We start from the raw sequence: 24,507 nt of genomic DNA on the forward strand, positions 1-24,507 counted from the left end.
TTGCAACTGAAAGAAGATTACGTTGAAGTTCTGGGACATGTAAAACCCCTCGTAAAACTCGAGTTGAAGAAGATAAGGTGCCAAGATATAAATCTCCAATGCCCTTGACTTGGCAAGTTGTATCATCAGCAAGATAAACAACACACTTAACAGGTAAAGAATGATAGTTATGTAGCCACTTAGATTCATATGTCATATTTCCTGTAGCACCAGAATCAATAATGAAAAGTGAACCATCACGTACATGAAGTATTCTGTCTGGGGGAACTGAACATAAAACACAACTTGTTTCAGGCAGAACATTATCATGATGCTCGGCTGCATATGCTCGATTTCGATCTACATCAAATCGACGCTTAAAGCACATGGAAGAGGGATGATCAGATTTTCCACAATAATCACAAGAAGAAGAATCTCTAGATAAACGTGGTTTTTTTGTGGTAATGTTGTGTTCTTCATCATATTGGCGTGCCCACCAACAGTCATCTTCAGTATGATCATTCCTATTGTTGCAGTAAGAACAATGCTTGTTAGGAAATTTGAGACGAGAGAAACTACCACCACGACGACCACCTCTACGGTTGCCTCGTTGAAAAGGACGCCTTCGCACATAAAAGGCCCGTTCCAACTGTTGTGACTCAGGCTCCTCTTGTTGTGAAAACATAACTGCATCATGACCAACGCTACGTCGTTGTTGACGTTGAGAATACTCAATCAAAGATATGCAAGTTTGGTCAAAATCAAGACCGTCCTTGTTAGAAAGAATGGTAACAATGTTGTCATAAGACGGATCCTTTATCGTATCAAGAAGAATTGTAATAAGTTGCTTTCGTGGAACAGGATCACCCGCAGCAAGTTGATTAATAATAGATTTGAAAGAATCAATATGCCCCGTCATAGTAGTACCAACTTCATACTGTAACTTTGAAAGCAAACCTCTCAAATAAAGTGTTTCTGTAACAGACTTTTTCTAAAAATTTGCTATAAGATACTCCCATACATCATGGGAAGTAGGAAAGTCATACACATCAAGCATGAGAGAATCACTAAGAGCAGAAAGAATGTACCGATGAGCTGCTTTATCACGCCTCTGCCAATCCATATAAGTAAGACGCCATGCATCAAAAACAGGGCCTTCTGTGATAAGAACGTTGTCAGAATCCGGAATAGTAGGCTGAGACGGACATAGAGAATCGCTAATAACAACATCTGAGAGCTCATCGCCTTCAAGAATTAACAGCATCTTTGCTTTCCAACCGAGAAATCCTTGGCCTTGAAAAGAAGGAATAGAACGTTGGCCAGAAGGAAAACCATTGACGAGAACAGTCATAGCCATATCTATCTGTGAGAAGACGTATAAGATAAAATCACAAAATTTGCACACCATAGACAAGGACGACCGCAAGAGATAAGAGACATCAATAAGAAAAGAGTTCTCAAAATAGAGAGACGTGGGACGCAAGATTCATTGATAGACGCTTGATGAAAAAGCAAGATTGGTCGTTTTGCTAAAAATAGCAAAATAATAAGAGACGCTTGACTAAAAAGCTAGATTTGGCGGTTTGCTAAAGACGCTTGACGAAGAAGCTAGATTTGGCGGTTTGCTAAAGACGCTTGACGAAGACGAAACCTGTGTGCTCACAAAGACGCTTGACGAAGAGGAAACCTGTGTGCTCACAAAGACGCTTGACGAAGACAAAACTTGTGTGCTCACACAAAGAACCTGTTTGCTTATTCAAAGAACCTGTTTTGCTGTTACAGATGCAGTTTGCCTGAACTGTCACCAGCACAATCCACTAATCTCATAGTGATTTACTGAGGTCATTAACATCATTGCAGTTAAGAACATCATCACAGGGACTCGTCCCATTCATCCTCATTGCGGTTTCGCTCAGCTTATTACATTTCAACCAAATTTCAGGGATCATTTTTTTTCAATCAGAATCCAAATCAACTCATCAGATCTCAACCAGAATTAAAATCATATCAACCACATTCGAATTCATCATCTGGATAGCATTAATGCTTATAATTTCAAGTCTTAGATTTACTCATATATACTGCTAGTAAAGAGCTGCAGTTATACCCTCGGTATATACAAGTAGTCATGGTTCTTGGAACTATAAGGTAAATACCATCATGTCTAGGCCTCAAGCAAGTCAGGGATTCCATACGATTGCGGTACTTCCATCTAAAGACCCAATTACCAATTTACGAATTTCAGTTTGAATATCAAATTGTATGAATTTTATCATACAATTACAACCTTTTAGTGCTTCTTGATAAATTTTTGACATATTTGGCTTCTCGGTTGATCCTCATTAGCCAAATAGCTCTGATACCAACTGTAAGATCCCCGTCCCCACCGCACAATGGATTCTAGGTGCTAGCAGCGGAAGTAGCACATCTTGTGCGGGGCAGGATCCTACACTCGGAGCCTCGCCCGGATATCCGGACAGGTAACTGAAACCTCGGTTCTTCCAAAACCGAACTTAGAAAAACTTTCCTTGCCCAAAAAGCACAGGAGATTCCTCCAGGATAAAGTTTTACTCTAACGTAGTCAGGGTCATTATATTGACCAAACTGATCCAACCGAACCTAAAAACACTTGGTCAGATCAAGGAAGAAACTTGCACTTGGATCATAGAGATCAACGCTTTTTTTCCCATCAAAAGGCATAGCCGTGGCCATTGAGATAGGTTTGGCATTCTTGACTAAAGTATCCAATGGCTCGTTCATTCCCTGAATGAACCTAACCATCAGCTGCTCTTCATCCAATTGAGGGGAATATTTAGGGAGAAGGGCAAAAGCCTAATGGTACTCTTCAATTGTCCGGTTTTCTTGCTTTAGTTCCAAGAACTCATTCATCTTAGTTTCAAGAAAGCTTGGGGGACAAAACCTCTTTCTGAGGTAAGCCTTGAGATCGATCGAGGTTAGGGTATTTCGGTCGAGACGGTTTGTCTCACAATGGTTTCTCCATGCCACTCTGCCTGTCTCCACTATCTTCAACCTTGCAAGAGCCATTTTGCTCTTCTCATTGTACCCGGTGACATCGAAGTATTCTTCCATTGATTCGATCCACTTCTCCACAGCCTCGCCCAAGTTTTCCCCTTCCCCCTTAAAAGGTCCAGGCTACAAACTATGAAGAGTTTTACGAACATCCAGGTCGAGCTCTTCTTCATCGAGTTGGGGGTTAACATTTCTACCACGACGACCTCGATCCATGTTCCTATCAATACAAAAATTCTTGTTAAGTCTCTTTATTTCAATCCGATTTTTGATTCATCTGATTTCGGGGTTCTCTAAATAGGTCGGCTCCCCACAGAATCAAGGGATAAAGATACTCATATAGAACGCATTATCAGTTAACAATTCATTCAAAATATCTCATTCATATCTTTCACACAATAATGGTCCATTGGACTGAATTTTTTCCATCTGATCAGCCCTCCATGGGGATTTCAAATTTTTTAAAATTTTAATTTATCAACCCTTAACTTGATCCACTGATCAAAAGTTAATAGTAGTAATCTGCCAGCACAATCCACTAATCTCATAGTGATTTGCTGAGGTCATTAACATCATTGCAGTTAAGAACATCATCACAGGGACTCGTCCCATTCATCCTCATTGCGCACTCCTAGTTTTTTACAATGCCGGGTAGCCATATGTGGAGTAAATGAAAGCTCAAAAAGGTGATGCAAATAAGCTCATACCGGTTAAAAATCGGCTCTAATTTGTAACTTACCTTAAGCTTTGAGTGGTCCCTATTTTCCCATATGGGCTTGTTGCCTAAAAAGCATCAAAACTAAAAAATTAAACTATTAATTTGTTAAATAATTGAAAGGCAATTTTTGACTAGCACCCTCATTTGATAATTTTGGGGAGACTTACCATTTTTTGGAAAAATATATATTATATTATATAAGGGCTATTACATCATGACCATCCTTTTATCTCTCATTTGAATACCTAGATGTTACCTTTCTATTTGAGAAGGGAAACTTTTTTCAAATGGAAGAAGGCTTCAAATCTGAGCGCGCGCGCTCTCTCTCAGTCTTAAAAGGCAAACCCTTTTCAAAGAGATTGGAAACCCTTTTCAAAGAGATGTCTTCTCATGTTTTTATTGCTGTGATGTGCGAGGTATCTTCCCCCTATATAACTTGCCGGAGGCGTCCTGTCCTTTCTAAGAGGTAGAGACGTTTTGAGATAGTGAGAGGACGATAGGATTAATGCATTACCTAGTCATGCTCGCTACTGTAAGTTATGGTTTTCCTCGTGACATATATATGTTGGAGAGTTCAAACTTCAAAGAGTTTGTTGCGTGCGGGTAGAGTTGGGCTCCATAATGGCCAGCTGTCAGCAGAAGATCAGCGATGGAGAGCCTAGACCTAGTCATTCAACTCGTTCCATGATCTGTATCTCTAGGTGGGTACTTTTACTCTATTGGGTGAGATCGATGGCGAGCCTGATGGGCGATTTTCTACTGCAAGGTTTTGATCTGCCTTTTGGACATTATGATTCTTATTACATGCGCGCTCGCGCACACATATATATATATATATATATATATTCACAGAGTGATGCATATATTCACTGAGTGATGGAGCTGATCAGGCCTTGCACTCTCTCTCATGATGTCTTCTTCGCGGATCCCAAAGTGACGCTCCTGCTCTGCTTGCCTTGCCTTCTTTTCCGCTCCCTTGTGTCACACTCCCTTTATTTAGCCCGCCGTTCGGAGCTTCGCAGTATCTTTTTGCGGCTTCGTAGTCCTTCATCTCGGGATCTACCATATAAGGTTTTTCATCAAGAAGGTAAAACTGGAAAAACAAAAATTTAGCCCGATGATCAATCCGGCAAAAAAATCAATAGTCTAAGTTCACTAGCTTAGGTTAATTTGCTTACATTTGCTCACGTTGGCGCTGCTTCTGTTTGGCAAACGCCACACGGAACTGCGCCGGACTTTAAGCCCAGCCAGGAAGATATCTTTTTACCATTGAAATGGAGATTTTTAGTGGTCGTGTGGTGTGGCGCAATTATATATATAAATATAACTATAATGTATTTGTGCAGGTGAGAGCTGCAAGCAGCAAGGGGGGCAAGTCCTCGTTTGCGTGTGCGCAGCTTGGCATGCAGTGGGAGTTTTTTGGACGCTACTGTGTAGCGTGGGGCGGGAGCTTTGTATGAAGGCTGCCGAGTGCCCATTGAGATTGCCGCTGGGTAAAAATTAAAACCCTCGTTTTTTTTGTCGCTTACGAGGCGATCGTGTGACCGCCCTTCAAATCTTAAAAGCCCATGATCTCAGTCCGCCCTGGCCACCCTAGCCTGTGATGTGGCGCGACGTGATTCGCTCGATGGCCTTGCCCTCTTTGCCACGGTGGCAAATGAGGTGGTGGGCTTGACGTGGACACATGCATCGCTCAGGCATGCGTCAGCCACGCGTGAGGAAAGAGCTTCGTGGACGATCCCATGATCAAGTTCCTCTAATTCGATGCGATTTTTTTGGATATTTTTTTTCTTCCACGAATATATATATTGCAGTTGTTCAAGGAGCTGTATTTTTTTGAAAATTTTAAAATTAAATAACGCTTAATAAGCTACAAGGCGTACCTAGTACTCTCCTTTTTGTTTCTCCTTTCTACCTCTCTTTCTTGCTCCATCTGTTTGGGGGGTTTCAAAACAGTGTATTTTTTTGTGGTTTTACAGATCGAGAGAGAAGCAGTAGGGGTCTCCCCGCTGTTCTTTCCGCACCTGTAGCGCAGACAGCTACCCTCTTTTGTTGCCATTATCCAAGGCTTTTTGGCCCGCCCTAGGTTTTCTACATGCGGTAACCACTACTCCAGTACTCTGTGTGTGTCTCTGAGACAATCCTTTAAATGTAGAGAGATAAAGAGAGAGAGAGAGAGAGATAGGGACAGCTTGATCGCTTGCAGAAGAAGAAGGTGGTGATGGTGATTATGCAGCAGAGAAGAAGACATAGCCTTTGCTTTGCCTTGAGTTTTACTTCGATCTTTCTCCTCTCAACGACAGCCTACCTAATTGTGTTTCCTAGTCTCTCTCACCTGCCATCGTTTTACGGCCCTAAACTTTCCTTGCACAGAGTATCTGAGAGATGAAGCAGCTCATGGATGTCCCCATTGCGAGGCTATGTTTTGAGCCCCTAACTGCCGCCTGCAACCGCCAATGAGTCCACACAGGTAGTGTCTTTCTTGGGCAGCTTGGAGCCCGCCCGCCCGCGCGCCCACATCAGATCGAGATCCAGCAGCCACTACCCACAACGTCATCGAAAAGCTCGGCTCACCTGCGACGACTGTCCCCCATTGCCACCACGACAAGTACCCAGACCTACTACTTCCCCGTTGAGCCCTCAATCAAATTGATACGATATGCTTTAGCAGTAAAATTTCATATCTCCCTTTTTTAACCATGATGCCCATCGTTGTTTTAACGCAGGTTCTTTTGATCCAGTCCAGAGCTGCCGCTGCAGTACCATTTTGGCATACCTTTCCTTAGTTTAAACTAAGGTCCATCAATTTAATTATTCCGGCCGCCGCATACCATATCTTCCCGATCGTACTATAGTAACAGCAGGGACCGTTGACTGCAATTGAGATCCGCGACTCACGAGTCACGGCACACTTTTGATCTCCCGTCCGACACTGTCACCACACGGTATAACGCTACCTGCTAAATTTTGATCTTCTCTCTATCGAAGACTAGGTGCCCTTCGTACGTCTGTTACAATCTAGCTGTATTTCGTAGCACAACTACGGCACATTAATTAAGCATTATCTCCGTATTATCGTGGAAGGATTTAGGTGTTTGTAGATTAGGACATATTAATGCTGCTTGTCTCCGTATAATCATACGGGAAAGAATTAGGGTTTGTGAGATGTGCTATGGGAACTTGGAAGATAGCACGTTGAGCAAGCGAGTGCAGTGTGCACGTACTGTTGTTTTACGTCGTTGGGAAACTTAAAGGAAGATTTTGATGAATGCACACGCGGAGTGCATTGCTTGTGCAAGGATTCTCCATGTGTGGGGGGCATGGGGCTGCGTGTGTGTGGGGAGAGATGACTGGGTCTGAGTACTGACGTCTGGTATGATATATCGGAATTTGAAGTTGAAGTCGTGCGAGACGTGCAAAAAAGTAAACCTTAATTTTAAGCTCATGTTTGACTCGTGGCCCTCTATTGCAAATATATATATATATATATATATATATATATATATATATATATATATACACTCATCTCTTCTTTCCATAGTCTGCGGTACCTAAACCATAGGTAGGATGAAGATGGTCTGTGAAGACGGTTGATGCTTGATAATAATTAGAAAATGGAAATCAAAGGTTTGGTTATGAGATCAGGATAATGATGTGTATACATTCACACATTGCTTTGGATTAATTGATGATTGATATGTGAACTTGGCTACATAGCAGGTCATGATGGCTTCTTCTTCCGGCTCTCCTTGTGCTGCCTGCAAGTTCCTGAGGAGAAAATGTACGGCTGAGTGTGTTTTTGCCCCTTACTTCCCTCCAGACCAGCCCCACAAGTTTGCCAATGTGCACAAGATCTTCGGTGCCAGCAACATCACCAAGCTTCTCAATGAATTGCCGCCTCACCAGCGCGAAGATGCGGTGAACTCCCTTGCCTATGAGGCGGATGCCCGAGTTAAGGACCCCGTGTACGGCTGTGTGGGAGCCATCTCAGTGCTCCAGAGACAGATTGCCCAATTACAGCAAGAGCTAGCCATTGCCCATTCCGACCTTGCCAGGATCGGCAGTGGTGGCACTGGAGCTGGATTGATTGCAGGGCCATCCACCATGCACCATCAAACACATGCAGGCTAGTTTTCCCTACAAACCTCCCCCCATTCAACATCACCAATTTTAAATACACATGGTCATCTTTACTTCTAATTAGTTAATTATATCTGATGCAGTCACATAGGTTGTATTTCTGTACTGATATCATATTGAATCTTCTGGTATAGGATGCACTTCAGGAAGTATTTTGAAGTAAAGACCTGAAATGCTTGTTATCTTTTAAAGTTTTTTGTAAAATAATTCTTTGACATTCGTTTATTTGTTGAGATCAATTCAAATTCCAACCAGGTATGGTTAGTATGATGGATCTCTCAAGAGAAAATATTTACCTCCTCAGATCCATTGCACTGATAAAAGAAACTAGAGAGACAACTTTCTATTTTCAAATTAAAAAGGCAGAAAGAGTCTCACTGTCAAAAAGAAGATATCTACTGTGTTTTTGGTTTTCAGAAGTACTAATATTGAAGCATGTCATTGATGGCATTGATGCAGGCCCATCTTCAGCATTAGGAATCGGAATGGGAATCACCCTACCACCTTCAATGCAGCCTTCTGGGAGGGGTCAGATGCTCTCCGCCAGGGAGCAGTTTTTCTCTGCAAGGGAACAGCAATCAAGGCTTGCAAGAGATACCCAGTTCTTGGAACTCCAGAGAGAGAGCCAGATGACTCGAGAGCAGTTGATAGAGCAACTCACAAGAGCGGGAGGGGGGTCTTTGGAAGCAGGACTCGCAGCATTTGGAATGGGCGGATTTAATATTCATCATGGTGCCCTTGGGCCTGGAAGTAATTACCCCAGATCCGCAAGCGAAGGTGGAAGCGGTAGTAGTGGAGGGGGTGCCACATGAGCCATGTATCTCAAACTTGAATGCCATTCCCTAGCCATTTCTGGTGATTAAAATCCCTCAAACCTACATTATTGGTCACCTAATAGTATAAGCTAAGGGTTGCCTATTGTTCCAGTGATGAGAGTTGTATTTCTCTTCCAAGTAATCAGGCTCCCATGTTCTCCGCTTGTCTTGAAATGGGTTGGTTTTGAATATTTCAGGGTTAAAAAAGCATTAGAATGCTCACATGAAACCCCAATGCAGAGTTTTGGGTTGCATCACCTCCAAGTATAGGTACATCACTCACCTGAGTTGTAATCTGCTTTCGGAGAACTCCGAAAAAAGCAAAGCAGCAGGAGTTTTGTAATCAGTACATTTTTGGGGTTGTTTTCAGGAGAAGGATCAGGCCCTCCTCTCTCAATGTTGACGGCCGTCATGCCCGTCAAATACCAGCAAAATTTGAGGACTGGCCGTCCTTATGATTAAAAAATTTGCAAACTACAATGTATTTCCATCAAAATGAAAGGCGATGGCGCACCCATCAAAAAAAGCAACCTTGCGAGTCCATGCCATCAACAAAACCTTTCATGAAGATTTTTTAGCCCATGCTTCTGAACTTTGAAACCCACGTAATTCATGACGGTCTTAACGTTTGGTAGAAAAGCTCACGTTAATCAATGCTAAAGTTGAGCCGGTGTAAAATGTGGAATCCATGAAGTGCACAGTGTCGGGAGGTTACATCTAGTTGGATTAACTTGCGGTTATGCAATGGATTGTACTGTATGTTTTACTACATATTTGTTAATTAATGATGCGTTCTACGTATTTGTTTAATGATATATCTGCTTACCTGCTACATTATCAGTTGAGGTTGATAATACAGAAGTAAATGAGAGGACGTGAAGGCTATGAGAAGTGAATAACAGCGGCAATCGTGAAGGTGGGTGAAGGGGTTGCTATGGTCTTTGATTCGGTTGCACCTAAACAAAGGGGCCTACGCAGGTGGTTGACTGGCTAATGCGCTGATGTCGCGAGGCTTAGAAAAAGTCTTTTTCTAACCACCCTTAATATTCTTCTAGCCTTCGTTCTCATCAACCCAAGGATCGGCATGGCTTAACTTTTTATGGCTTAACATTAAAAAGCACTCCTTTGTTTACAAGGCTATACGCATTGTTAACGAGACGTTGATTTAGAAAAGGAGTGCTTTTTAACGTTTACGTCATTGACTATGTCTAAGGAGTGCTTTTTAACGTTTACATCATTGACTATGTCTTGCCTAGGAAAAAGCAGTGCTTTGTGTAGGGAAAAAGAGGTTTCTTTGTTTACACATCGTTGACCATGTCTTGGCTAGAAAAAAGGATCCGTTTATGTACAATGTGTAGCAAAAAAGAGTGATCTATGTTTTGCATGCAATTTATATCATGTGGGAGATCACTTTATGTGTACCTAAGTTGAATGCACACACCATCTTGGTCGGATTGAGGTGTTTGTGCAAGGAAAAAGAGGTTTTTTGTTTACACCATGTCTTCGCTAGGAAAAAGGATCCGTTCGTGTACAATGTGTAGGAAAAACGAGTGATCTATGTTTTGCATGCAATTTATGTCATGTGAGAGATCACTTAATGTGTACCTAAAGTTTGAATGGACACACCATCTTGGTCCGATTGAGGTTGGAGAGAGATGTTCATACAATCATGGTTGATTGTGCTTATGCGTGTGGAGATGTGGGCTCTTCTTTTGGTGCATATGCTTTTTTTTTAGAGGCAAAGAATCCTCTTCTTCGAGCTTTTCTTGGGGGTTTTTAGTCTTGCATATTGAGATTTTCTTTGGGGTTTTATATGAAAGAAACTTTGTAAGGAAAGATTCCTAAGTCGACGTGTTTGCTTTGTGCCCACTTGGGTAAGGGCTCTCAAGCCAACTACCTTTACAGCATGTAGTAGCTTATGCAAGACTATGTAGACTATGTAAGAGGCAAAGAGTCCTTTTCTTCGAGCTTTTCTTGGGGGTTTTAGTCTTGCATATTGAGATTTTCTTTGGGGTTTTATATGAAAGAAACTTTGTAAGGAAAGATTCCTAAGTCGACATGTTTGCTTTGTGCCCACTTGGGTAAGGGCTCTCAAGCCAACTACCTTTACAGCATGGCATCCTTGTGTGTGTGTGTTGGTATGAGGTCCATGTAGTAGCTTATGCAAGACTATGTAAGATATACATAGAGCTATGCATAGCTTCATGTACAAGGACCATGCATTAGCTTATGCAAGACTCTATGTAAGCTATACATAGAGCTATGCATAGCTTCATGTACGAGGTAGGGGCTTATGCATGTAGCTCTATGTATAGATCTTCAAGCTTATGCATACAATCTATGTAAGTAGCTTTATGCATTATCTCAAAGCTTATGCATAGAGCTATGCATAATTTCTTGCAAGAGTTACAACTTTATGGAAAATCTTTTTTATATAAGAGCATAGCATTATGCTTGCAAGATGCATGGCTCCATGCATGCGTAAGAGACCACTTGTATATTTTATAATGTTGAGATTTTCCTTTCACTACAACATAATGGAGGTATAGCCACATCTATAGTAGTCGGGCAACATAGTGCATAAGAATGCAATGCATGCATAAGAGACCACTTTAATATTTTATAATGTTGAGATTTTCTTTCACTACAACATAATGGAGGTATAGCCACATCTATGGTAGTTGGGCAACATAGTGTTATTTTTATAGGGTTTGAAAATTGCCGCTCGACTATTGGCTTTCCTTTTGGTCCGCCTACAAATTGGGTTTGTAGTTGGGCTAGGAGCTGCGCTACGCTACAGTAGGCCTACAGTAGGCCTGTAACAAAAAATAGGGAGATCTCGTTGATTGCACTGCAGAAACTGTAGTGAAAGTATGGAGAGTGCCTTGTTTTTTAATCTTGTGCATGTGCAAGTGTGCAAGTGAAGGTGAAGACACAACAAATTTGCACAAAATTGAGGCCAATGAATAAAGATTTTAAAGATAACTATTTTGCACAAGGTTGAGGTGAAAATACAGATTTTATTACTTAATAGTTGGCAAAGTATATCTCAGATTGTAGCAAAAAAGAGTAATAAATCATAGGCAAAGTAAGAAGACAAGAACATAATGAGGTGCGTAAGCACCAAGTGTAGGGAGTCGGGATTGCATCAAGATCCTCATATGAACGAGCCGTTCTCTACTTCATCATCTTCGTCTTCCTCATCGTTGTCAGGAAGTATCTCATCCTTCCTAGAATTGCTAATTGCTTCATTGAGTTGCTCTTCAGTGATGACTCTGCCCTTAATATTTTTGTAGTCCTGGTTCTCAACCCAAGGAGGGGTTGGCCTAATTATTATGGCTTAACATTTAAAAGCACTCCTTTTTTTACAAGGCTATGCACATTGTTAAAGAGACGTTGATTTAGAAAAGAAGTGTTTTTTAGTGTTAACACATTATTGACTATGTCTTGGCTAGGAAAAAGAAGTGGTTTGTGTAGGAAAGAATATATTTTTTGTTTACATCATTGACCATGTCTTTTCGCTAGGAAAAAGGATTTGTTTGTGTGGGAAAAAAGAGTAATCTATGTTTTGCATGCAAGTTATATGTGGGAAATCACTTAATGTGTACCTAAAGTTGAATGCACACCATCATGGTTGCATTAAGGTTGGAGAGATATGCACATATAGTAATGCTTGATTGTGCTTGAGTGTGGAGATGTGGGCTCTTCTTTTGGTGCATATGCTTTTTAGAGGCAAGAGACTTCTTTTCTTGTTCAAACTTTTCTTGGGGGTTTTAGTCTTACTTATTGAGATTTTCTTGGGGGTTTAACGGGAAAGAAATTTTCTATGGAAAGATTCATAAGTCGACATGTGTTTGTTTCGTGCCAACATTCACCCTGGGTAAGGGCTCTCATGCTAATTGCCTTTACAACATGGCATCCTTGTGTGTGTTGGGATGAGGTCCATGCATTATCTTATGCAAGACTCTATGTATGCTATACATAGAGCTATGCATAGCTTCATGTAAGAGGTAAGAGCTCATGCATAGAGCTCTATGTATAGATCTTCGAGCTTATGCATAGAGCATATAGCATAGAGCTTATGCATACAATCTTCAAAATTATGCATAGAGCCATGCATAATTTCTTGCAAGAGCTACAAGCTTATGCATATCTGTATAAAAAATCCTTTTCATATCGGAGCGTAGCATTATACTTGCAAGATGCATATCTCTATGAAAAATCCTTTTCACATCTCTATGCATATCTCTATGAAAAATCCTTTTCATATAGGAGCGTAGCATTATACTTGCAAGATGCATAAGAACTCCATGCATGCATAAGAGACCACTTTTATATATTATAATGTTGATATTTTCCTTTCACTACAACATAACGGAGGTATAGCCACATCTATAGTAGTTGGGCAACATAGTGTTATTTTCATAGGGTTTGAAAATTGCCACCCGACTATACTGGCTTGTTTATTGGCTCGCTGGGTTTGTAGCTAGTCTAGGACCCCAGCCAATAGGCTATGGTATGCCTATAACAAAAAAATAGGGGGATCTCCTTGATTGCATTGTAGAAACTGTAGTGCAAGTAAGGAGAGTCTAGTGTTTTTTTTGCTTTTGCATGTGCAAGTGAAGGTGAAGACAACAAATTTGCACAAGATTGATGTCAAAGAATAGAGAAATTAAAGATATCTATTTTTCACAAGATTGAGGCCAAAATATAGATTTTATTACTAAATCGTTGGCAAAGTACATCTCGGATTATAGCACCCATAAGGTGGTGGGGAAATAGTCTTCTTTGCATTTACAATGTTCCTTGACTCCGTCGAATCCAAGATCTCTTATTTTGGAGGAAATTCATTATCTTCGTTCGAAGCTAATCCTCAGAGAACCTCTCATCAATAGAGTTGGGGAATCTCTTATTTAGGCATATGTGGACATAGTGAAAGACTTGAGTGGCGGATTGTTGTTCCCACCTCTTAAAGAAAGACTTATAGTTGGAATTCAAGAGAGTCTTGAAGTGCGTTATGAATGCATTCATGAAAACTCCACCATTACTCCTTAAAATGTATTACATGTGGTCCTCTGGATTTAGGTATGTGGAGGGAGGTGAATTGGCCCTCTCACTTCAAGATGTAAATCAAAATATTTAGGGGTTTGAACATGAGTAGTGCAGGTAGAGGTTTGAAGAGCTTAATACATATGCATAAGGTTTATAAAAATGGCTTTATGCATAGGTATTAAAGCCATAAACATAAAGCTTATGCATTAAGTCACATGTATAAATCTTTATGGCTTTATTATGCATAAAGCTTTATGTATTTAAAGAAAAACGTATATGCATTAAAAAAAATGTTTGTAAGCACCTAGGGTACACCAAAAAAAAGTAAACGAAAGACAAGTGCTCTTACCTTACGATTGAGAAGTGGAGTTCTCATTCAGAAGTTCAGGTTAAGGTTGAGTGTCAATCTATAAGTATAAGCCTTACGTTAAAAAAAACATATATTAGTAAACTTAATGCTTATCTTTTATGCAGATGCATAAGCATAAAGCTTGTGCATAAGCTTATGCATAAAGCCATATGGATAAAGCTTGATGCATAAGCATAAGCATAGAGAATCTCATAACACATATGCATAGAAAATAAAGTTTTGTGCATTAGAAAAGAGAGAGTGAGAGCATCGGACTTACAAGTAATAGCTTGTTGAGAGAGAATCTACATTAAATGAATAGTACAAGCACCAATTAGTAGAGTAGAACGCATTTGAATAGTATAAGAACCCATTAGTATAGTAGAAAGCATAGAGCCTAAAGCTCACACATAAAGATATGCAGCATAGAAGATGAGCTCACCTTATGAGGAGGAGAAACTTTCTCACCTTATGTGGAGGAGAGGGGTGCTCTGTTGAGAAATGTGCTGCCAAAGAGTACAAGGAAAAGATAGGGAGTGAGTTGAGCAAGCCAAATAAGAACAAAGTCCAGCAACAAGCCAAATGAATAAAGAGAATTACATTGATGTACAAGTCCAAGGGTGTACCTTCTCATATAAAAGAGAGCCATTTCAAGCAATGAAGTATATCACTTTCACTTATCTCAAGTCTCTTTATTATGTATCCATGCTAATTCATCTTAGTGTCTAATTGTACTTGAGTGCATCTGAATTATCACACTCATCATCATGAATTCACTTAGGTATCACCCATCTTAGATTAGTCATGTTAATTGTGTTGTCACATTAGAATAGGATTAACATGTTAATTATGTTGTTATTAGAATCAGATTAACATCTCATTAGAAAGTTGATTGTCATTAGGAGAGCTTGATCCTTGTTTCTCAACATTGTATCAGAGCTTCGGTCTAGCTCTCCTAGTTTAGGTTTAACTTATTAGCAAGTTATTAGTATGTTTGATTAGAACTTCATTAGTGATTAAGGTTTAATTAGAGATCCCTTATTCTCATTCATTGTCCTGTAGTCTTCTTCTCCAAGCAAGTAGGAGCTCTGCATAATGCAAAGTAGCAACCAAAATTATGTGGTAGCAAGAAACTCAAGAAGAAAATAGTAGAGGCAACATCATTCAGCGTAAGACGCCAAAGAGGTAGAGTCAAACAACAACCCTTTTTCGTCATCGAAGCAAGCAGTTAGCAACTGCGTTTGCTTTAGTTGCCATTTTGGGCACAGCACCGATTGGTCCTCGTCTCAGATGGCCATAGCTGATGTGGCGGGCCTAACACCAAGCAAGGACTCGAAGGTGTTTGCCAACAGGGAGGAGATGGAGATTAAGAAGCTGGCAAAGAGGTTAGATAAATATGCGCCAGATAGCGCGTTGGTGCTGAGGGTAGATAAATATGTGCTAGATAGCGCGCCGGTGCTAGCCATCAACGCCACCATCGAGAAAACGAAGAGGAGGGGTTTGATTTCTAAAGGAGGCCCGGGCTGCTTTGTGGAACCGACGGTTGCCCCACCTCATCGTGGACGGCGACCAATCCCACTAGGCATCCTTTTTCCTCTATGTCGCCGACTGGATCGAATGGGTTGGCTGTAGCTAGGATGCCTCATTGAGAATAATAGCAGAGGCATTATATGTAGCAGCCGCGAGCTGACAAGGACATTGAGAAGCAGCAGCAAAAATCATCGAAGATAAGGCTTCTTATCTTAAAAAAAACGATAAACAAATACAAATTCTTAAGGTTTAATAAAACTTATAGCATGCTTGCATAAAATACATCTTCATCAAAGTGTGCATTGACATATAAGTCCCTGACTCAAAGGGCTCATCATCGAAAAAATTATCACCAAATATTGTGACCAACGGGGGAGCACTATTGCATGAGTAAAAATCTTTGTAAAAGAAGCCAAATGAGCACACTAGCATGTGTGAAAATGAAGAGTAAAAACCTTGTAAAAATGCTAAACCAAATGAGTATGCAAGCATAGGTGTGTACAATCAAAGACCAAAGAGTTGATAAGAAGAAGAAGACGTGGAGTCAAGGTAGACATCAACATGAGCAACAAAGGAGCTACTAGCCCCACTACCCAATTCTCAAACAAAAAATTGTTGTTAAAATTTCTACTTCCTATAAAAAATGCTTGTAAATGCCCTATGGCACTATGACATAGCCAAGGTAGAAGAAATAGCCAAAATTTGTAACCCTACTCCTAGAAGAGATCTCTAGATCTCAAAGATAGGTCAAGTCTTTATCAAGGAGGGAGGGATTTCGCTCTTAGAGATAACCTCTAGGCCTCAAAGATAGGTCAAGTCACCATCAAGGGGAGAAAGTGCTAAAGTAGCACATGGGCCAAAGTTGCTCATAGCACATAGGGGAATGTAAAAAGTTAAAAGTCAAAAAACATTTTGCAACCGACATTCAACCACCTTAAGTAGCCCAAATATTTGGCACCAAGGGGGGGTTGTTGAGAAATGTGGTGCCAAAGAGCAGAAGGAAAAGATAGGGAGTGAGTTGATAAGCCAAACAAGAATAAAGTCCAGAAAGAAACCATATGAGTAAAGGAAATTATCCCACATTGATGTACAAGCCCAAGGGTATACATCCTCATATAAAAAAGAGCTATTTAAAGTAATGAATTATATCACTTGCACTTATCTCAAGTCTCTTTATGTATCCAAGCTAATTCATCTTGGTGTCTAATTGTACTTGAGTATATCTTAATTAGCACACACTCATTATCATCATGAGTTCACTTAGGTGTCTAATTGTACTTGAGTGTATCTTAATTAGCACACACTCATTATCATCATGAGTTCACTTAGGTATTACCCACCTTAGATTAGTCATGTTAATTATATTATCATTAGAAGAGAATTGGTATCTCATTAGAAAGTTGATTGTCATTAGGAGAGCTTGATCTCTATTTCTCAACATGCTTTACCGCTAACATCCTGCCATAATAAAAAAACACAAATATTAAATGAGATACAACAAACATTACAAAAGAATGAGAGTCTAGTAGCAAAAATAGTAGTGCTTTTATAACAACAAGAGCACGGAGATGTTGGGCCTATTTCACTACTAGAAACACGACTATTTTTACTACAGCAGTGCAAAATTTCATTGCTCAGTCTAATCCAATAACCTATTAAAAAAAAGCTGGGATAGACTGGGGAGTCATCACAGGACTCCCTAGCCTGCCTCGGCTTTTTTGTTTATGATACACATAAAGTTAACTTTCTTCAATACATCAAATTCAAGTCATACTCATCATCATTGATATATATAATGCAAAACTTTACAAATACAAAAAAATAGACAAATGTAATTTATACTTGGCAAATGTCACAATACTTGGTAAAAGTACATAAGTGTATAAGTCCAATGTGTAAGATTCCTCCCCAGCCTCTCAAGATGTCCAGCATCTTCCCCTGTAATCAAATCCCTTTTCAGAAATATAAAAGATCTTGTTTCTACCAGTTTTGGCCTAGAGAGAGAAAATCTTCTAGAGAGTGGTAACTCAGTTTTTAAATATTTTTGGATAGAAAAATATCTCATCTTATTAAAATAAGTTCCCCTGAAACAGAAGTTCAAAAAGATTTTCAAAAGGTACATTAGAAATTAAGTATAATCTGTTTAAGAGGCATTATCTTGGGGGTGAAGATTTTTTTGAAATTTTAAATTAAGGTTCCTATAGACCAATAAGATTCATCCAAATGTAGGGAGGAGATAAATAGAAGAATAAAAGAAAAATCTCCCAAAAATGAGTAAATACTCACATAAGATGAAGAGTTGACTAAGGACAAGGTTAATAGTTAAAAAAGAGAGATATTTAGGTGAAATGATGCATTTTTGACACCTCTGCATGGGGGAATTCCCCTCATGAAGGAGGCACCTATTTCACATGCTTGAATGAGTTTTAAACTCCGAAATAATGGGATATTTTTTATCTCTCCTCTCTCCTGTTTCAACTAGATCTAAAAATGGTCAAAAATTGACCAAACTGATCTGGAAAATTCTAGAATCAGTTGGCTTGGTTAGAAGCTCACTTTTTCCTACAAATAGAAGCCCTCCCCTTTGTTGAAACTCAATAGTGTTTTTGCACTGTTACGCTGTCTCTCCCAAGTGCCAAAGACTATGAATTTTACCCATAATTCACTAGTTTTTGACCCTCTTCCAAAAAGATCGGTGGCCACTCTTGTCTCAAACAAGAGATGAACCCTCAAACCATCAAGCCAAAGGAAATCTCCCAAAGTCATTAGTAAGTTGGCGATTCTTCTCTTTCCACTTATTTTATGATTTTTATGGTTTTAAATGGTTTTTATGCTTTATGTCTTCTCTAAAATTGCAAATAATGTTATGCCTCATTACAAAAAGGCATTTCCCTCTCTTCACTAGTAAATCCAACCATTCTTTATCCTAGGTGAATGTTAAATAATTAAAGTCAAGTTTTTTATAATGTTTGTCTTAAATAAGTACAAAAATGTTTACTTTAGAATAATTTCAATACTCTTGGTGCACTTTTAATTAATTTTAGAGACTTATAAATTGAAAAATGGTCAGCCATACAAAGGAGGTTATGGCAAAATTTTTAGAAATTAGTGAAATAAATTTCATCTTTTATTATTCTAAAAGAGTAATCCTTATGGTTTCTATATTCTAAAGTATCATTTTCATGCATAGAAGATGCATTTTGATTATTTGTATAAAAGAAAATTAGTATTATTATAAAAGTATTACTTTCATTATATTTGATTTTTATGCATAAAAGTATGCATAAAAATTATTTTTTAGTTCAGGAGAAATGTACTCAAATTACCCACTGAATCTGAAACTAAGTTAAGACTTTTGATTTTTATCTGAGGATCAAGTTGACAGAATTCGAGGAATCCTGTTTGGAATTCAGACTTGGATCTAGAAGTATTGAGATACGGATTTAAGATTATTCATGGTTTTCAAACAAAAATCAAAACTGAAAACTTGCATAGAAACCCTGTTTTCTTAAAGGACTGTCTTACGCCAGAATGCTGGAGGGAGCATTTGGTATATATGTTTATCTAAGGGAAGTTTGGTTGCAACAGCTGGTGGGGAGTGTTCGAGGGACAGCTCACGCGGCAAAGCTTGCCGAGGTCTTGACCAGCCTCGGTATGGTTAAAATGGTGCGTTTCCGGTACGATGGGTGAGGGCCGACGAAGCGGTCCCTGAGTGAAGTGCCAGGATACCAAGGGGGGATCCTGGACTCGGGTTCTAACCAAGCGATGCACGGGCTCGCGGTGCCGAGGACACCCATACGTATGTCGAGGAATATATTGTATGACAGACCAATGTTATTGTAATCTATCACTGGATCTCGTTGTTGACTCGCTGGTCTCAAACAGAGAGTCCAGAGTGATACTGTTTTGTGAGAAACAAAGACTCAATGGAAATTTTGAAGTATGACCAGTAAATTGTTTGTCAATGGATTGTTTTTATTAAAGTTTTAAAGAGGAGTGTGTGCGTATCTGTTTTCTAAAGCTAAAGCTAAGAAAGGCATTTCAATTATGGGTGGGTGAGTACTTGTTTGGTTCCACCGATTCCAGTGGTAGGGTGGTGGCTAATCCATGGGCCGGATGGGGTTAGGCTAGAATCAGTGGAGTTTTAATAATCAAACTGAAAAATCTTAGGATTACGCTAGGTATCGAGTAGGTAGTTAATTCCGTGATAAAATTCTCAATTGAGTGGATCAACGGCTGTGCCTGATCTTGATTAGGAAAAAAGCGTTGAAATCACTCAAAATGATCAAATTATATGAGTGATAGTGACCACCAGCCTAGTCTCGTGCCTAGACATTCGTGGGCGAGGCCCTGAGTGAGAGACCCTGCCCTGCGCATGAGGGGGCTGCTTCCGCTGTCAGCTGCCGGGAGTCCGGTGCGCGGAGGGGGCAGAGGGATCTCACACAGCTGGTATCAGAGCCGAAATTGCCTAAATTTTTTTTGAAATCTGGGAAAGAAATGTTTTTCACTTGTTAATACTATATGAATGAGCTTCAAAAATTGAAAACTTATAAATTGAATTGGAAATTTATAGATGGACACCCCGAACCTATCTGGAATTCGTGGACTCTCTCAGAGTTAGGATATGATAGCTTTTGCGTTTGATCACCTCGTCAACTCTGTGCGACCCGTATGAGCAGAGTCTCGCTCGCCATTTTGAGAGTCTTTAATTTCCTTATCCTCTTGAGCGACATCGATATATGTGGTTCAATGGAGGACGGTGCATTAATGTCAGTACCAGTCAACGTCGGAGACTCATGCAAAATATTTCCTTGGCCATGATTCTGATAAGACTAGGGCTTGTTCAGCATGTTCAGCTCTTTGATCATTCACCCAGGAACTTCAGAACTTCATGCCGATTTTTTAGACTTCTTAGCCGCTTTATCCCTAGAAATAGAATTACAGCATCTCTTTGTCTAATGAATCGTGTATACCATGGTATGTCTTCTTCTCAGTTTCGCTTCTTTATGCGATATGTCTTCTTCTCAGTTTCGCTTCTTTACGACTGAGGCGATGATTCTGGAGCCGAGCTGCTCTATGTACATATTGTAACTTTTATATAAATAGAGAAATGTTTTCCGGAGAAAAAAATTTCATGTTGAATAAATGATTGGATGATCTGATAAAGAAAATCTGTTATCAGACATATGTCATAGATCTCCAATAAGATCATTGGCTTGTTTAAGAAATTGTTTTCCGAACCTCTTAAGTCTTAGGATCTCGTGGATAATATCAAAATAAAAATTTAATAATATATAAAATTTTGGCAGAATCATGAGACGAGGAAACCGTGGCCGTCAGCCAGACCCTGTCTCTAAAGATGACGAGCTTGACCCTGATGTTCGCAAGGCTCTTCGTAGGACTCAGCCAAGACCCTTCAAAGGAGAAGGGGAGAACCTGGGCGAGGCTATGGAGAAATGGGTGGAAGCCATGGAAGAGTATTTTGACGTCACAGGCTACAATGAGCAGAGCAAAATGGCTCTTGCCCAGCTGAAAATAGTGGAAACAGCCAGGGTGGCATGGAGGAACCACTGTGACACCAACCGTCTGGACAGATATACTCAATCCTGGAATGATCTAAAAACCTATCTAAGTAAGAGATTTTGTCCTCCTGGATTTTTGGAAACCAAAATGAACGAATTTTTAGAGCTAAAGCAGGAGAGCAGAACCATCGAGGAATATCACCAAGCCTTTGCTCTTCTACTCAAATATTCACCACCTCTAGATGAAGAGCAACTCATGGCGAGGTTCATTTGGGGAATGAACGAACCTTTGGAGACACACTGGTCAAAAATGCCAAGCCAGTGTCCATGGCTAAAGCAGTAAGAATGGCAAAGGATTTTGCCAAAGCCTTTGTAGTAAAGGTCCTGCCAAAGCCTGCACCCTCTAGTTTTAAAAGATTCTAAGCCCAAGGAAGTACTTCAAACTTTCCACCCCCAAAGAGGCAGCAAGGCCTGAATCAGAATCAGGATGCAGGAAGATTCCGAAGTGAAGGAAGACCCTTCCCCTAGAATACTTTCTCAAGATAATTAGATGCATATAGAATCTTTATAATTAAATAAGGGTTCTCTTTAATCTTCTGTTAATTTTTTGTAAAAATTAGAAAAAATGAATAGGTAGATAATTTGTGAGAGGAAATTCTACCACTTCATATTCACTAAGATGGTAATGAGAAAATTCAATTAAACTATTGAAATCGGAGATCGAGATAAATGATTATTTTATTCCTTTTAAGAAATCCATGTTTTAGAAATCTGTAAGCAAATATTCGTCGAACGAAACTTAGAAAAAGAGAAATTGAAATAGTTCCTTTCAAGAAAGATAGTTTAGGAAGAACCTTTTGAGACCCAAACTCAGATTCAGACTATTGACCCCAAGACCTAATTCCTTCGTCAAATTCAACCAATGACGATGTGCCCAGTTCAGGAGAAATGTACTCAAATTACCCACCGAATCTGAAACTAAGTTAAGACTTTTGATTTTGATCTGAGGATCAAGTTGACAGAATTCGAGGAATCCTGTTTGAAATTTAGACCTGGATCTAGAAGTATTGAGATACGGATTTAAGATTATTCATGGTTTTCAAACAAAAATCAAAATTAAAAACTTGCATAGAAACCCTGTTTTCTTAAAGGACTATCTTACGCCAGAATGCTGGAGGGAGCATTTGGTATATATGTTTATCTAAGGGAAGTTCGGTTGCAACAGCTGGCGGGGAGTGTTCGAGGGACAGCTCACGCGGCAAAGCCTACCGAGTTCTTGACCAGCCTTGGTATGGTTAAAATGGTGCGCTTCCCGTACGATGGGCGAGGACCGACGAAGCGGTCCGTGAGTGAAGTGCCAGGCGATGCACGGGCTCGCGGTGCCGAGGACACCCATACGTATGTCGAGGAAGATATTGTATGACAGACCAATGTTGTTGTAATCTATCACTGGATCTTGTTGTTGACTCGCTGGTCTCAACGGAGAGTCCAGAGTGATACTGTTTTGTGAGAAACAAAGGCTCAATGGAAATTTTCAAGTATGACATGTATAACCAGTAAATTGTTTGTCAATGGATTGTTTTTATTAAAGTTTTAAAGAGGAGTGTGTGCGTATCTGTTTTCTAAAGCTAAAGTTAAGAAAGGCATTTCAATTATGGGTGAGTGAGTACTTGTTTGGTTCCACCGATTCCAGTGGTAGGGTGGTGGCTAACCCATGGGTCGGATGGGGTTAGGTTGGAATTAGTGGAGTTTTAATAATCAAACTGAAAAATCTTAGGATTACGCTAGGTATTGAGTAGGTAGTTAATTCCCTGATAAAATTCTCAATTGAGTGGATCAACGGCTGTGCCTGATCTTGATTAGGAAAAAAGCGTTGAAATCACTCAAAATGATCAAATTATATCAGTGATAGTTCCTTCTACCTGTTTATTCAGGTGGAGGATAGTTTAGAATTGACCTCGTTAGAAAAATTCGATTAAGAAAAATCAAAAAGGTGGAATCGTCCCCGCTTTTCGAGCATGGAAAATTTTCCCGGTTTTCGTTTTCGGAGTGACCACCAGCCTAGTCTCATGCCCGGACATTCGTGGGCGAGGCCCCGAGTGAGAAACCCTGCCCCGCGCATGAGGGGGCTGCTATCGCTGTCAGCTCTGCCGGGAGTCCGGTGCGCGGAGGGGACAGAGGGATCTAACAAATGAGCTCATATAGAAAATAAAGCATAATGAAAATCTATGGAGTTGGGGGCTACATTGAGGTGTCTACATCTCATGCATTTCGATTATTATTGTCCCTTGAAGCTCCACACTCTTCTCTCACATTTCCATTACTTCTTGCTTGCACATTTCCACCACCATTTCTAGTACCATAGTTTGTAGTAACATGATTCTAAAACACAATAAAACTAACACAAGTGAAAATCAAATTTGAAAAAACAAAGAGGTTATGGTTTTAGGAATGTACTTACTTGCCATGCTTACTTAGCATGGCTTCTAGAAATAACAAACCATCCTTCTTCTTGTACCCTTTCAATCCTTCTTCTTGTACCCTTTCAAAGAGAGCTTCCAAACCTCCTTGTAATGCAAAACCATATTCATCTTGCGTAGGGAGGTGGTGCATTGCTTTAATCTATAGGCATACAAACAAATGAACATTGATTTTATGTTTTTATTTAAGGTAACCTTCTTTTCTTAAAATATAAGATACAGTTTGAGGCAATATACTTATAACGATTATTGGGATATCTACTCTTCCTTCACTTGTAACATCGCAGTGCAAGTTATTTGCCGTCTATTCATGCATAAACATAAACAAGATGGTAAAACTCTTATGCATGCATAAAGCATATATATGGGCATGCCTTAGAAGCTACCGACATGCATTGGTAGCTACCGGCATGCCTAAGTAGCACCTAGCATGTAGCACCTAGCATGTATTGGAAGCTTCTAGTGCATGCCGGTAGCACTCGACATGCCTTAGGAGCTACCGGTGCATGCCAGTAGCTACTGCCATGCCTAGGTAACTATCAACATGCCTTGAAAGCTATCTCCATGCCTAGGTAGCTATCGGCATGTCTTGAAAGCTACTAGCATGGTTAGGTTAGCTACTGACATGTCTTGGAAGATACCGACATGTCTTGGAAGCTACCAACGTGCCTAGGTAGCTACTCATCATGCCTTGAAAGCTACCAGTATGCTTAGGTAGCTACTCGACATGATTTGGAAGCTATCGGCATGCTTAGGTGTATCGGCAGATATGCCTTGGAAGCTACCAGTATCCTAGGTAGCACCCAACATGCATTGGAAGCTATCGGCATGTCTAAGTAGCACTTGGGCATGCATTGGAAGCTCCTATTGCATGCCGTGTTGAGAATCATAG

At 40.0% G+C, this 24,507-nt stretch overlaps 1 protein-coding gene across 5 annotated transcripts; it reads left to right on the forward strand.

Moving 5' to 3' along the window:
* The first annotated feature begins 4,595 nt into the window (after positions 1–4,595).
* LOC147615813 (LOB domain-containing protein 6-like) lies at positions 4,596–9,492 on the forward strand. 5 transcript variants are annotated; one of them, XR_015262641.1, is made up of 5 exons: positions 5,599–6,335; positions 6,454–6,672; positions 7,448–7,853; positions 8,327–8,952; positions 9,053–9,492. XR_015262641.1 is itself a non-coding variant. In XM_086778418.1 (4 exons), the coding sequence occupies exons 3-4, from the start codon at positions 7,451–7,453 to the stop codon at positions 8,677–8,679; spliced, it is 756 nt and encodes a 251-aa protein (XP_086634544.1). In that variant the 5' UTR covers positions 4,596–4,814; positions 5,074–6,672; positions 7,448–7,450; the 3' UTR covers positions 8,680–9,492. The 5 variants fall into 5 exon arrangements, 4 of the variants coding, with proteins under 4 accessions (XP_086634544.1, XP_086634543.1, XP_086634542.1 ...); XM_086778418.1 differs by adding an exon at positions 4,596–4,814 and having other exon boundaries at positions 5,074–6,672; positions 8,327–9,492; XM_086778417.1 differs by having other exon boundaries at positions 5,595–6,335; positions 7,445–7,853; positions 8,327–9,492.
* The last annotated feature ends 15,015 nt before the right edge of the window (positions 9,493–24,507 follow it).

This window comes from Cibotium barometz, chromosome 39, assembly GCF_041138505.1.
Source record: "Cibotium barometz isolate CiBa-2024 chromosome 39, ASM4113850v1, whole genome shotgun sequence".
NCBI lineage: Eukaryota > Viridiplantae > Streptophyta > Polypodiopsida > Cyatheales > Cibotiaceae > Cibotium > Cibotium barometz.

Excerpts from the sequence above, each read along its gene's own strand:
- LOC147615813 (XM_086778418.1), top strand. The coding sequence starts at position 7,451 with ATGATGGCTTCTTCTTCCGGCTCTCCTTGTGCTGCCTGCAAGTTCCTG. Across the intron at positions 7,854-8,326 it reads GCACCATCAAACACATGCAG|GCCCATCTTCAGCATTAGGA; the intron begins GCTAGTTTTCCC and ends GCATTGATGCAG.